The 15,882-nt window shown below is 35.9% G+C and overlaps 1 protein-coding gene across 3 annotated transcripts in view; it reads right to left on the reverse strand.

The window, feature by feature from the left end:
• LOC127565783 (uncharacterized) overlaps positions 1-13,896 on the reverse strand; it is a 28,776-nt gene extending 14,880 nt beyond the window's left edge. Inside the window, exons 1-6 of one of the 3 annotated variants that reach the window (XM_052006257.1) lie at positions 13,803-13,896; positions 13,555-13,731; positions 13,190-13,369; positions 7,001-10,925; positions 1,816-2,054; positions 1,622-1,751 (exon numbers count right to left, since the gene is read on the reverse strand). In XM_052006257.1, coding sequence (XP_051862217.1) covers positions 1,622-1,751; positions 1,816-2,054; positions 7,001-10,925; positions 13,190-13,369; positions 13,555-13,731; positions 13,803-13,835 — 4,684 coding nt within the window. In that variant the 5' untranslated portion in view covers positions 13,836-13,896. Of the gene's footprint in view, positions 1-1,621; positions 1,752-1,815; positions 2,055-7,000; positions 10,926-13,189; positions 13,370-13,554; positions 13,732-13,802 lie in introns of those variants that run through there. The other 2 variants (XM_052006258.1, XM_052006259.1) reach the window with 2 other exon arrangements.
• Positions 13,897-15,882: the final 1,986 nt, after the last annotated feature.

Here is a 15,882-nt window from a genome sequence, read left to right on the forward strand (position 1 = left end):
ATGCTGCTGTAAATAGGGCCATGGGTGTTCTGGGATTTATAAAACGCTGGTCGAAAGAGTTCAATGATCCCTACATCACTAAGACTTTGTACGTCTCACTGGTTCGTCCTATCCTTGAGTACGGATCTCTTACCTGGAATCCCCAGAATAGGGTTTATCAAGATAGGATTGAATCGGTGCAGAAACAATTCTTATTATTTGCTCTTCGTAGTTTAAATTGGAATCCTAATATTAGATTACCACCGTATCGCAGTAGACTTTTATTACTAAACCTTCCTTCTCTTTCTGACCGTAGAACTATGCAAGGTGCTGTTTTTATACAGAGACTAATTAATGGTGAAATAGACTCTTTGGAGCTGTTAAGTCAAATTAGTTTTGCAGTTCCTGTCAGGATCACTCGAAATTTTCTTCCTCTTCTCATTTCACGTAGATTTACTAACTTTGTTTGCCATAATCCCTTCCGTATTCTGTGTGTGAACTATAATAATCTCAATAACGTAGTTTGCTCTAGTAAATCTATTCCTTTGTTTAAAACCCTATTGTTGGCTTATTTATCGAGTATTTAATTGTTATTTATCTTATTATACATATATTCTAACATATTTTTAATCTAATTTAATTAGCTGTCCAGCGTCTTTTAATATTTATTCGGGGTTTTCGTTTAATACATGCTGTTCACAATTTTATTTTGTTTTGTCCGCGCGTCAACAAGCCCGTGCTTGGTATCGCTGGGCCACTTGATGGTGCTGCCGTTAGTACGTCAACGTCCAAATAAATAAATATACCAAAATTCACCTCTAGTTTTAAAGTTACGCTTGTTATTCGAGTTTTGTCAATTTGTAGGGGCGGAAATGGGCGTGGCAACAATGTGAAACAAACTTCATCTGCGTTCAAACAACAAATGCTGTCGAAAAAAAATATAACTCTATCTCTTATAGTCTCTGAGATCTAGGTGTTCATACGGACAGACAGACGGACATGGCTAGTTCGTTTCGGTTGTTGACGCTGATCAAGAATATATATACTTTATAGGGTCGGAGATGCATCCTTCGAAAAATATCCAGAAAAATACTAAAATATACCGGTTGATATATTTGCTATTACAATATTTTACTACATTCGAAATATACCAGATTGTCAGACAAACAAAGACCCGAGGACTTTTGCTATTCGATGTTTGCGTGGGAATTGAACGTGGCACAAAATAATATGTGAGATGTAAGTGTTCGTACGGATAGGCGTACAGACAGACAGACATGGCATATCGTCTCCGTTGTTGGCGCATATCAAGGATGTGCGTATGTAAATACTTTTTAAGGTTGGAGATGCCTTCTGCTTCCTGTTACATATAGTTACTGGAGGCGCAAGGTTATAATATCCTTTTATACTATGCATCGAGAGTATAGAAATCCGGGAGTAGGCATGTTACCGTTACGACTTAGAATAATCCAAATAACAACGCGATTGTTTGTTCCGACTACGAGAGATATCATTTGAGTTATATTCTGAGCAACTCTGTAATCGTCTCCGGAAACAAAAATGATGGTGCAAATTATCATCTCAATAGTTCCTTAAAGGTTTTCACAACCAACAATTTATTTGTTTGAATTTTAAAACGTACCTTGTATAGTGAGGGAATTTATACTGTCCTTGGGCATATGCAAATCCGTTCCACCTATGCTATAGTTACTCAGACGCAAGTTTTTTTTTAAAACTGCTTCAATATGTTTTTCGTCTCTATTTTCAGACAACTGAAATCATAAAAACGAATACTTTATCAAAATGTATCATTAACATTTTTTTTATAATACATACCTGCAATAAAAGTTGTGCTATAATACCATCATTAGTTGAGGCAGAGAATTTTTTCAAACGGACGCCATAATATTCATCTCGCAAATCAGACTGCATTATCATGCGATCAATAGCATCGAGTATTATCGAGCTTAAATATCGAAATTGATTTGATGATGCGTTTAAAAATTCCTGGTTGAAATTAAGTATATAACTTCCAATTCTGTTTGTCGGTATATGCAATTCATGAGTGTATGTGGCTGTAATAGAATAACGCTTTTTTACTGAAACATGAAATTTCCAATCAAAAATCATCCTTATCCAAAATAGCCCTACAAATTACAGTATGTTTTTAGAGGTGAAGTTTTCAAATACTTATCCTTGACGCTTATGCTTCTTAAAAACTCGAAAGCGATCATAGCTCAAAATTGGTTAAGTAGTCAGCTTTTCTACAACAGTTGTATTTTGATAAACATAATTATACCCGCTACCCATAGGGTAGAAGGGTATTATATTATAACTTTGTGCCGGCAGGAAATGTATGTAACAGGTAGAAGGAGGCATCTCCGACCCTATAAAGTATATATATTCTTGATCAGCGTCAACAGCCGAGACGATCTAGTCATGTCCGTCTGTGTGTCTGTCCCTACGAACACCTATGTATATCTCAGAGACTATAAGAGATAGAGCTATAATTTGTTTTCGACAGCATTTCTTATGTTTGCACGCAAATCAAGTTTATTTCAAATTTTTGCCACGCCCACTCCCGCCCCCGCAAATCAATAATAACAAGAGTAATATTAAAGCTAGCGTCAAATACCGGGGAATCAGCCTGATTGCCATCTCATATAAGGTCCTATCGAGCGTAATATGTGAACGACTGAAGCCGTATACCAGCACACTGATCGGACCTTATCAGTGCGGCTTCAGATCTGGTAAATCCGCCATAGACCAGATCTTCATATTGCGCCAAATCCTGGAGAAAACCCATGAAAATGGAATTGACACACATCATCTCTTTTTCGATTACAAAGCTGCATTCGATAGCCCGACAAGGGAACGCCTATATGCCACCATGTCTGAGTTTGGTATTCCTGCAAAGCTGATACGTCTTTGCAGGATGACCTTGAGCACCGCCATCAGCTCTGTCAAGGTAGGAACGAACCTCTCCGAACCTTTCAATACCGTTTGAGGTTTCAGACAAGGCGACCCCCTGTCGTGCAACCTCTTCAACTTCGTGATGGAAGGGGTCTTGCGGAAAGCCGGTGTGCATCGAGCTGGCACTATTTTTTATAAAAGTGTCCAGCTCCTTGCTTACGCTGATGATATTGACATCATTGGCCGCAGCAAGCGTGATGTCACTGCTGCATTTTCCGCTATCGAAAAAGAGTCAACAAAAGTGGGTTTGGCGGTAAACGAGGGCAAGACGAAGTATATGCTGTCTACAAGCTGGGAGGCGCGGCGTCTAGACTCCCAGGTGGTAGCAGACAACTATACGTTCGAAGTGGTCAAGGAGTTCACATACCTTGGCACTGCCATTAACACAAAAAATGACGTCAGCCTGGAGATCAAGCGAAGAATCACACTTGCCAATAGGTGCTACTTTGGTCTGAGTAGGCAAATGCGCAATAGGGACCTCTCTCGCCGAACAAAATTAGCACTCTACAAGACACTCATCCTACCCGTGCTCTTATATGGTGCAGAAGCATGGGTAGTGTCAATGACAGATGCAGCAGCGCTTGGAGTGTTCGAGAGGAAAATTCTTCGCAAGATCTTCGGTCCCGTTCGGATTGGGGACGGCTTTCGCATTCGGATGAATAACGAGCTGTACGAGTTGTACGACTACGTAGACGTGGTCCGGAGCATCACGATACAACGTCTGCGCTGGCTCGGCCACGTTGTGCGAATGGATGAAGAATCTCCAGCTCAGAAGGTATTCGAAGCGAGAGTCGACTACGGGCGACGACGAAGGGGACGACCAAATCTTTGATGGAAGGACCAAGTAGAGCAGGACCTTAATCTGCTAGGAATTTCTAATTGCAGGAGGCGCGCGAAGAGCAGAGGCGCCTGGAGGGAGACGCTGAGGTCGGCCAAAACCCGAAATGGGTTGTAGTGCCACCTAATAATAATAGTACGAATTTATTAATTTTTGCAATTATCAGAAAAGAAAACAAAACAGAAAGAAAATTCCAAAACCATTCTTAGCTCTAATTAAAGTACTAATCTAGAACTATAAGAGTACCCTTTTCTTATTTTTAAAATTGTTATGATTTATGTTTTTTTTTTGTTCACTGAAAAGATGGTCGCACGCGACAGCCATCAGAGAATTACCCATATAAGAAAATATTTAAAGAATATCGCCAAGACGATCAATATCACCACTTTGTATACAAATATCACGGTTGCAAAGCAAGTTCCTTATTATGATGTAAAAGAGGAAAGAATACAGTTAACTGATGAATAATAAATAAAATTTATATATATTTATAATTATACCCGCTACCCATAGGGTAGAAGGGTATTATAACTTTGTGCCGGCAGGAAATGTATGTAACAGGTAGAAGGAGGCATCTCCGACCCTATAAAGTATATATATTCTTGATCAGCGTCAACAGCCGAGACGATATAGCCATGTCCGTCTGTCCGTCTGTCCGTCCGTCCGTATGAACACCTAGATCTCAGAGACTATAAGAGATAGAGCTATAATTTTTTTTCGACAGCATTTGTTATGTTTGCACGCAGATCAAGTTTGTTTCAAATTTTTTGCCACGCCCACTTCCGCCCCCGCAAATCAAAAAAAATCGAATAACAAGTGTAATTTTAAAGCTAGAGCTACGAATTTTGGTATATACAATAACTACTGTAATAGTTATGATTCCTGAAAATTTGGTTGCGATCAGATAAAAATTGTGGAAGTTATTAAGGAAATACTTTTGTATGGGAAAAAACGCCTACTTACTAGGGGTCTGAGTTGCTTTGGCCGACAATCTGGCACATTGCGACGTTTATGGTATATTTTGAATGGTGTACTATATCGATATACCAAATATACCATTTGGTATATTTTTAGTATTTTTTAGTATTTTCGGTATATTTTGAAAATGATACCGCAATATTTTGCCTTTATTAAAAATGGGTAGCGGGTATCTCACAGTCGAGCACACTCGACTGTAACTTTCTTACTTGTTTTTGAATTCTCTCAGTCTCGTATAATTTATTAAATTGCTAATTTTCTGTTGATTTATTTCAATTGCTTAAGATATTCTTCTGAGTTCGTTTACTTTCGGATTTCGGTGGAAATTTGATTGATGTCTGTAGCACCCTTGGAATTTAGTTTAATTTCGATAGCTAGCGAATTTACTGAAAATACCTTGATTTACCAAATAAATCAGGTTTTTATACCCGCTACCCATAGGGTAGAAGGGTATTATAACTTTGTGCCGGCAGGAAATGTATGTAACAGGTAGAAGGAGGCATCTCCGACCCTATAAAGTATATATATTCTTGATCAGCGTCAACAGCCGAGACGATATAGCCATGTCCGTCTGTCTGTCTGTCCGTCTGTCCGTCCGTCCGTCCGTCCGTATGAACACCTAGATCTCAGAGACTATAAGAGATAGAGCTATAATTTTTTTTCGACAGCATTTGTTATGTTTGCACGCAGATCAAGTTTGTTTCAAATTTTTGCCACGCCCACTTCCGCCCCCGCAAATCAAAAAAATCGAATAACAAGTGTAATTTTAAAGCTAGAGCTACGAATTTTGGTGTATACTATAATTACTGTAGTAGTTATGATTCCTGAAAATTTGGTTGCGATCAGATAAAAATTGTGGAAGTTATTAAAGAAATACTTTTGTATGGGCAAAAACGCCTTCTTACTGGGGGTCTTAGTTACTTTGTCTGACAATCTGGCACATTGCACTATGGGTCAAAAGCCCAAATATGCGGCATAAATGATTTTTTTTTTTTTTGAAATAGTGTTGTTTAATTATTTTTTTGGTATCTTGAATACTTAAATGATATAAAAAAATTTTGATAAAATTTTTTGGGAATACCCCTAATTTTTTGCGCGCTTTTAAAGTCAGCTGTTCAGTGTTGTTTTGTTTTAGACAAAAACCCGCGAAAATTTTGACGACTTGCAGCTCGTAATTCAATTGAACCAAACATTAAAAGTTAAAAGTGTGTTAATGGAAAATAAAGATCAAGGTATGTAAATTAATAGTTACTAAACGTTTTTTCTATATTTCTAAATGTTTGTGTTGTTTTGACTAATGTGTTGCAAATGTGTTGTTCTAGCTTATTCTAACAAAAGTACATGTGTTCTGTGAAGCTTTTCTTTTAAGTGCCTCAAAGTGCCTTAAAGGTAAAAATGTAATATTTTTAACAAATCTCTATAGAATCCATTTTTAGTAATGGTTTTTGCCCGTTTTTGCCCGTTTTTGAAATAACAATACATGTTGCAGGTGTTTATGAGTTCTCTCTTGCAGCGATGCTCAAAGTGTTTTTTTAATAACTTCGACAATTTTAATCTGATCGCAACAAAATTTTCAGGAATCATAACTACTATGGTAATTATTGTACATACCAAAATTCGTAACTCTAGCTTTAAAATTAGGCTTGTTATTCGATTTTTTTGATTTGCGGGGGCGGAAGTGGGCGTGGCAAAAATTTGAAACAAACTTGATCTGCGTGCAAACATAACAAATGCTGTCGAAAAAAAATTATAGCTCTATCTCTTATAGTCTCTGAGATCCAGTGTTTCATACGGAGGGTTATATGGGGGCGGGAGGAAGGCGTGGTCAAATTGACACAAAATTTTTTCCGAAATTCTATCTTTCTCTCCCAGATATTTGTGCAAATTTTCAGAATCTTAGGTCCATTTTTAGAGTTTATGCCGCAAATTTGGGATTTTGACCCATAGTGCATTGTACCGTTTATGGTATACCTTTGAATGGTGTTCTATATCGATATACCAAACAAACTATTTGGTATATTTTTTGGTATTTTTTGAGTATTTTCGGTATATTTTGAAAATGATACCGCAATATTTTGTCTTTATTAAAAATGGGTAGCGGGTATCTCACAGTCGAGCACACTCGACTGTAACTTTCTTACTTGTTTTCTTTTACGGTTATTTCTAATGGATTATGATATAAACATAGTTGAAAAAAAAGTACAATAAAACATTGTAAAGGCTAAAACTTACGCTTGCATGGCCGATCTGGAAAGATTCGGACAAACCCAAGTCGACATTCGCAGCGATTTCCATGGCCCGATATTGCTGAACATATTTCGTTCTTAGATGACTTGCAAGATGGATTGCAATTATTTAAGGTTTTTAAATTTGACTCCTTTGAAAATTTAGACGGCATGGCTATAAGGACACCGCCTAACAATATATTATTTAAATGAATGTGTGATTCAGTCTCTTCCTCGAAGAATGTATTTGAATCTTCATTAATATCGACGTCATTGACTTTATTTGGATAGTCTGTAGTAACTAAGGTGTTCGGACGATTGGAAGATCCGATATTTTCCATATTTATCAAAGATGTCTTGGCCAATACGTTTTTTAAAACATTTTCATGGGTATTTTTAGCTGACGATTCCATTGAAGTTTTATCATAATTCATAGAACTGGAATGCGATGTGTTCTTTGAATAAATGTATTCCTTATTGCGAGTGATTGCATTGGGAATAAAGGAAGATTCCAGTGATAATGTCGATGGCTTTACAATTCCATTATCATGAGTATTATCTGTGTTCAAGGGAAAGTTTAGTTCAGCAGTTCGAAATATGGACAATTGTTTTATGGTAGTCGTCGTAGATTCTCTTTCACTAGCTGATGACTTATTTCGATAGACTTTCTTTTCTGAATAGTATGTGTTAAGTCGATCTGCGACATAGTTCTTTTTTATTCCTGTAAATAACATTACCTCTGACGATTCCAAAAAGATATCTGAGTGATTACTAATATTACCACTGTGATTTATAGAAATTGCGTTAGAATTAATATCTATATAATCATTAATGTTAATCCTCGATTTCGTGGACGATAAAAATGGTTCAATGGACACAGATGCCTTGGTTTTTGATTGCCTTATTGATCTACTTGTATTTCTATTTTCAATGGCCAATACATTATAGGAAGACGTCGGTGTGATTTTATTGGAAATCATATCGGTGGTTGTACCCGTTGTTGTACTCCAAGTCAATAATATTGGAATTTCTTTAATGGTTTTTTTAAATTCAGTGATTGTTAGAAAGGGTTTGTGTTTTGTTTGTCCTTTAATGGGTTTCTTGTAAATAGATGATGATTGTTCAACGCTCGATTTTGTTATAGGTTCGCTCATTCGTATATTCTGTGTACTATTTGGCCAGATATCTAAGCTGGTCGTAGATCCATAATGTTTCTTTTCAAATCGTAAAGAATTTTTCCTAAACAATGTATTCTCTGGACGAATATTCAGATTAGAATTGAGTTGATTTTTAATTTTAGATGGAATCATTATTAAGCTAGTAAGTTGAAGTGTTAATGGTGATGGCAGAATTGAAGAATTTGCAATATGCGATTGGTAACCCCAAATACTTTGCATTGCTGCAGTTCGAGTAGCAGGAGCAAAAGACGAAATTATATCGGACGTAAATGATTGGTTGTTATGAAAGCCATCGCCAGTCGCCAAATACAAAATGTTTGAAATATTTGTCATAGATGGTGTGTTTTTGTTCTTTAGATTATAAATGGAAAATCCTAAATCTTTTGCAGTTGAAAATTCCAATGGATCTATAGACGAACCTAAAATATTTGCATTTTTTTTTGCAGATAGTAGTTGATTAGAATCTGAAATACTACTACTATTCCATTTTGACATATTTGGATGTTTGTTTATTGCAATCGTTCGATTTTTTGGTATTACATATACAAATTGTTTATTGGTCGCTATGGAATTTGAATCTATCCAATTGATAACGTTTTTGCTTTGCTTATTTGCAACAGATTGCGTTTTTTCTACTCTTGATGAATTTAATGTATTGTTAATTTTGTTCACATTGAAACTGATTAAATTTCTATCAATGATATTATTGAAAACTTGAGATATATATTGAGTACGTTGCTTGAACGTTGTGGGCTGAATAGTTTTGTAAAACTCAAGAGCTTCTTGATATAATTGAGTACGTTGTGGAGTTAGTTGCACATCGACGCGAGATTTGTGAGGGGGTATCTGAATCAAGGACATTTGCGGTAAGGCGCTAAAGCGTTGGCCTCCTTTAACATCAGTAATTACTGGGTAATCGTTCAAATGATCTTTATTAAAAGTTAAGGGCGATACGTTCATGTTAATATTATGGCTCAAAACATTTGACTGAAAACTGATGAGTTGATGAGCGGAAAAGGCAGGTACAATGGATGGATGTATCACCCTTGACGATTTAGGCATGTACTTAGACCGGAATGGTTGGCTTCCAAATGATAATGGATATCTGATAGTTGCCGGATATCTAGTACTGAATATTTGAGGTACTTGCATGATTTCTACTATTTCATTGTTATATAGTTGCGAGTTAATATTGCTAATTTGATGTTCCGAGCCGTAAATATTATTGTGCTTATTGAGACTAAGATATGTTGTAGATGGTTCGAGTCCTCCTGGAAATGATTGCAGTAAATATGACGATGGTGTGATGTACTTGGGATATGAATTCGAAATTCGTGTGGGACGACTATTGACATGAATTATGTTATATGCGGTGTAACCGACAATGCGTGGTGCAGCTCTATTCTCTATAATGCGTGGAGGTGAAATCGGAATTGTAGACGGCGCCCAGGCTTTCATTTTTGAAGATGTTTGCATACCAATATTGCGCTCAGCCATGTCAATGCTTGAACGATAGCCAATAAAAGATGCATCAATGCCATTTGGCTTACCAATAATAACATCGGCATTTGCATTTATAATTTCGCCAGGTCTAATGGCAATACCGTTGTCTAATATAGATTGTTGATGCTGATTGCCAGGTGTTGCTGGTGATTGAATATATTGACTAAGGTTACGATATTCATGAATCATATTATCGTAATGCTTGCGATACTCGAAAATCGCAAAATCGTTGTGTTTGGTAGGAGTATTCAGCCAGTTATTACTGAAAACTACTTCTGGTATTTTAGTGTGTAGACTTGCTTCCATTAAGCTATCAGAGTGGGAAGCAGATTTATTTGTATTCTCTTCAGTGTTTCGATTGTAATGCAGTTCATCTGCCATCTGGACAGGGATGTAAATTGGCTGCATTTCAATATTCCTTGTTACATTTAGCATGGGAACATTCCTTGTTGCATTTGCTTGATTCTTTTTCTTTTCACTGCTGGAGCTTGAGCTTGGAGCCAACATTGGTTGATCTATGTGTCTGTTTATAATATTCTTATGCAGCAAGTCGGCCATTACATTTAAAACGGGCCGTATTCGTTGCAAGTTCAATGAACCAATTAATTCATCAATGCTTGAAGATGATTGTACATCTTGTAAAGGTCTTGTTCGAGTATAATTATAATTGTTCGTAGTTTCCTCATCTTTAATATTTGAATTTGTTGCGTTATATACGTATTCCGCAAATTTATTGTGTAAATTGGGTCTAGTTCGAACAATTAACTTTGTTGTATTATTTTTAGTGTCATTTGGATATATCATAGATTCAATCAACGAACTATCTTTTTGAAACGACTGTCCTTCTAGTGATGAACATATAATTTTTTCAACTTTTTCCTTTTTTTTGTTATTAACACATCCAAGCCCCGAAACCAAAAACGAGTTGTGACTTGTGGTTGACAAAACATTTGTTATTACTGTTTCTATGGATGGTTTAAATTTGTTATTTATTGTCTTGACTTCATTATTGTATTGGGATTGAAGAATCGGATTGGCGCCTGAAGCCGGATCTGTATCCGGTCCTGACACCAAATCCGTGACGGTTGTTAAAAATGTATTTGTCGCATAAATAACAATATTTGTTTCTCCTCGAGGTGGGATTGATTCAGTGATTATCACCTGGGTTAAAATATTCTCATCGGTCAAGATCAGTTTATGATCCTGCATGGAGTTTCTTAGAGTTACTCGACTGTAGTATGTGTTTGTGTCCTGTAAATAGATTGTACACACAACAAATATTATTTCTTATTTATATATGTATTTGAAATATTTGGTAGGTTTGTGTGAAAATTAAAGTCTCCCGGAATTGTCCACTCCGTAAAAGAATAATTCCTAATGTAGATTGGTAAAAATCCTTTAAGAACAAGCAAGAAAGTTGCGGTCAATTAAAGCAAAGCAGTGAAAACATGAATATATATCGAAAGCTATGTGCCAAATCAGCAGTTTCGCACTCATGTCGGCAAGTGAAGATAGGCATTAAAATGGAGAATTTAAAGAAAAAATTAAAAAGAAAGTGTCTGATGTATTTTCTCGGAAAGAGAAAGAATATATATGAAATTTAAGCTCAAAAAAATATTGCAACGAAAAGTGCTTGGGATATTGTAACCGATGAATATGATTTAATCTATTTTTATACCCGCTACCCATAGGGTAGAAGGGTGTTATAACTTTGTGCCGACAGGAAATGTATGTAACAGGTAGAAGGAGGCATCTCCGACCCTATAAAGTATTCTTGATCAGCGTCAACAGCCGTGACGATCTAGCCATGTCCGTCTGTCCGTATGCACACCTAGATCTCAGAGACTATAAGAGATAGAGCTATAATTTTTTTTCGATAGAATTTGTTATGTTTGCACGCAGATCAAGTTTGTTTCAAATTTTTGCCACGCCCACTTCCGCCCCCGCAAATCAATAAATACGAATAACAAGCGTAATTTTCAAGCTACAGCTGCGAATTTTGATGTATACAATAGTATCGTATTAATAATTTCTGAAAATTTGATTGCGATCAGATAAAAATTGTGGAAGTTATTAAAGAAATACTTTTGTATAGGCAAAAACGCCTACTTACTAGGGGTCTTAGGTGCTTTGGCCGACAATCTGGTATATTGTGCCGTCTATGATATATTTTGAATGCGGCACTATATCGATATAACAAATATACAGCTTGGTATATTTTTAGTATATTTGTATTATCGGTATATTTTGAAAAAACACAGCAATATTTTGCTTTTATTTATCTCACAGTCTAGCACACTCGACTGTAAGTTTCTTACTTGTTTTTTTTTAACCCCCCGGTCGGTGGTGCTTGAGTTCAAATCCCGATCGAGAAAACATGCATATTTTTTTTTAATATTTTGAGATTATTACCGCAACATTTTGATTTTATTCAAAATGGGTAGCGGGTATCTCACAGTCGAGCACACTCGACTGTAGCTTTCTTACTTGTTTTTGATAATTTCATTTATCTAGTAGGAAAATGTTTGAGTGGCAGTTAAAACCCGACCGGCTTTTTTAAAGTCTTGAAGTCAGAAATCGAAGCTCTTAAAATGTAACTACATTTGAAACGCTCGTATGCGCTCCCTCGCTCTCATATACATATGTACATATGTATGTATGTACTATGTATGAGTTGCATCGTCTGGAGAGGCAGTAAAGGTGTATGCTTTGCATTCGAAAAGATCCCGCCAGTTTAAAGTTTGTTAATGTTTTTGAGTTGCTCACCGACAATTATAATCAACTTGGTCAAGAGACTAAACAATGTAAATATTCTGCAAAATAAGATACCCCCCCCCCCCCCTTACCCATTTCAAGTATTATTCTAAAATACCACAGAATATACCGCAAAAATACAAAAAATATACCGACAGATATTTTAGGTATATTGATACAGTACTACAATCAAAATATATCATAGAGTGCAACTAAGACCCCACTGTAGTAGGCGTTTTCCTCAAATAAATGTTTTTCTTTAATTTGTTTAACATTTTTAATCTGATCGCAACCAAACTTTCAGAAATGATAATGACTGAAGACATTATTGCATGCATTCGGCTCTAGCTATAAACTTACTCTTGTTATTCGGTTCGTGTCGTTTTTCGGGGGCGGAAGTGAACGTGGCAAAAATTTGAAAGAAACTTGAGCTGTCTGCAAACATAACAAGTCCTGTCGAAAAGTATATCTTTATTTATTATAGTCTCTGAGATCTAGGTGTTCATATCGACAGACGGACGGAAAGACAGAAGGACAGACGGACATAGCTATATCTTGGGTGTCCTGTCGGCACAAAATTATAATACCTTTCTTCCCTATGGGTAACAGGCAGTCTTCAACAGATATATTTCAAAATTATTATTGCAATCGTGATAGGATTATTTTATCGTACTGACTAGGAATTACATATCAATATTAAAATAGATATTTTTGAAATATTAAAGACACATTAAAAGAATTGATTTTATTTTACTTTCTACCTGTAAGGGTGTCGCTTCCTCCGATGACTGCAAGTATGATATGTAATCCTCAGGTCCAGTAACTGTATTTATCACTGTATAACTAGATGTATAGACAATATCGATATCATTGCTGGTGTTGCTGATTATGTTGTAGTAATGATACGTGGTTGGAAATATGCCAACCACAAGCTCGGGTGTCTAAATTGATAATATAAAATATATATATAATATATTAATTTATCGAAATACCCATAGTGAACTCTTATTGATTTCAGAACCTTAAAATTTACTTACTGTTCCTACATAAGTATTAATCCCAGTGAGGAACACTTGGACACGAACGCCTATAAAATGAATTGGGTAGGGATTCCCACTTTACTTACGTTCAAAAGAGAAGGCATGTAATCAAGCTTCTCCGTGTGGCGATTAGATATAACCTTTTCCGTACTTCTAACTGTGGTGTTACCATTATGAAGGTATGTTGTATAAAATGTGTATGTTGTTAGACAGCTCTTTGTTATAATTTGCTTTGGGTTTGAATGTGTTATTGTAAAATCTTCCTATATAAAATATCAAACTGTTTTCATCAAGTTGAATTCAATGTTTGTTATTTACAATAAGTACTTTTTACCTGCTTGCTGCTGCTTGGCAAAGCCAATATCATTTGGTTGATGAGAGTGCTCGGCGCAAAGGTCACTGGCTTTTTCTTAAATTCTGAGTGTTTTCTTGAGAACGATATGATGTTGGTTAACCTTTGATTGAGATGGCTAAGTTTATTACCAATTTGCTTAACTTTGTCTGTCTGGCTGGCTATTATCAATTCCACACCATTTGACATAATATGTGTTGCTAGATTAAATCTTGCCTCGTCTAAGTGTTTGTCGGATTTATTCTTTATATTTAGTATATCGTGAATGGGTGAATACTTGTAGCCTGTATAAATTACAAATTTTATAAGAAAAAATTAAGTGAAGTATAGCACATTATATAAAACCTGTGTAGGAGTCAGTCATGTTTTTGTTTTTACATTTATTTATAATTTGCTTAAGTTAGATTACTTCATAAAATTTAAAAAAAAATTTAAGAATATTATTTTTTTAACATATGCACATATGTACACATATTGGGGAGTTATTAGTTATTAGTTATGCGAAAGACGCATCGGTCTAAGATTTTAAGAAATAATATGTTACATATTCTACAAAAACGAGCCAATTCCGACCCAATAAAATGCATCCATATATCATAGTCTTACCACTAACCAATCTGGGGCCCACAGTCTCTTCGGCTTATTTCGAAATTCGAACGTAGCGCGCAGCGTACATCACCCACTCAGTTCAGTCACAGATAGAATGAGCACGAGCGCTTTGCTGTGCTTTCGTTTGTATGTATGCGTCTATGTATCTACATGATCGCCTTTATAGGTATGTATGTGTATGCATGTGAAGTTTTGCCTTGCAGACAAGCGTGCAGCTAGCGCGCGTTTGTTTTGCCGCGACGAAAGTCTCGAGGATGAAGACGACAGCAATTACTCGTACTTTAGATGTTTACAGTTAAATGGTGCCTGCATTAGGATAGCTCTGCATATAGTTTTTAAGTATTGTGTATGCGAGTTCGATTTCCGATCGAGAACACATACGTATTTTGTTTTTTTTTTTAATGTTTACTGTATTAAATAATTGCGCATCGATTTTTGAAAATTAAAATTTTTTTACATTTAAATATTAATAATTCTTTTTTGCGAACAGTATTTAAAACTCTATTTAGAAAATGTTGAAAGAGACTCTTGATGATCATTTATAGCAGAAAGTAAAAAAAATACCCAAAAATAGCTTAATTTCTTTCAAAATAGTACTATAAAAAAACCGTTTTGTTTTTAATAACAAATTATTATATTTTGTTACAGTATTTCTTCATAGGGCAAATTGCTTAAAATTTCACTAACCTACTCGGAACATAAGTACTTTCCCATTGTACCATTTTCTGATTCTCGCAAATCGGTTAATTACGTTGATGTGCGTGTGGAAGCGAAAGGCAACTTGAGCTAGAAATTTAAGTAGACTGTGAGTGCCGGGTGAACCACTATTCTACTACAGCAAGAGAGTTGCTAACTGGTGATTGTCTGGGACAAAGAATTGTTGAGAATGTCAACTCAACATTCCACCAGAAAAACAAGAATCCAGCAAACCATGGACCTGCCGGCTACTTTGGGAACCGTATTGGCGACACCTACAGGGATGCCTGTTGCTGCTTCATCGTAACGACAACATACACTAGTCGCTGGATACACGAATGCACAAGTTGCAATTGGTACCAGCTTACATGCTGGCCCTGCAAAATCGACATTGGGTTCAGTGCGTTACGAGTGTGAATCAAACGGTGCTTATGAGTGGTTCGGCTTGTATGGAGCCGCGGCCATAAATACTTCTAGTTGTTGTATTGTTACAAAATTTTCCCCAAAATTATAAAAAAATATTACAAATATATTTTATAAAAATTGGCCATATCTTGCATCTATATGATATAGCTGCTATAGGAATGATCGGTTAAAAATACAAATTCAGTATGAAAATTTTGTTATTTTTAAAGATATGTGCAAATTCTATTAAAATCGGATAACTAAATCATATGGCTGTCATAGGAAAGATTAACTATTTTGTGATTTATTATACTTAAGTAAAATCGTATCCAATCCCCAAGCTATACACGTA

This window comes from Drosophila albomicans, chromosome 4 (assembly GCF_009650485.2).
Source record: "Drosophila albomicans strain 15112-1751.03 chromosome 4, ASM965048v2, whole genome shotgun sequence".
Classification (NCBI taxonomy): Eukaryota; Metazoa; Arthropoda; class Insecta; order Diptera; family Drosophilidae; genus Drosophila; species Drosophila albomicans.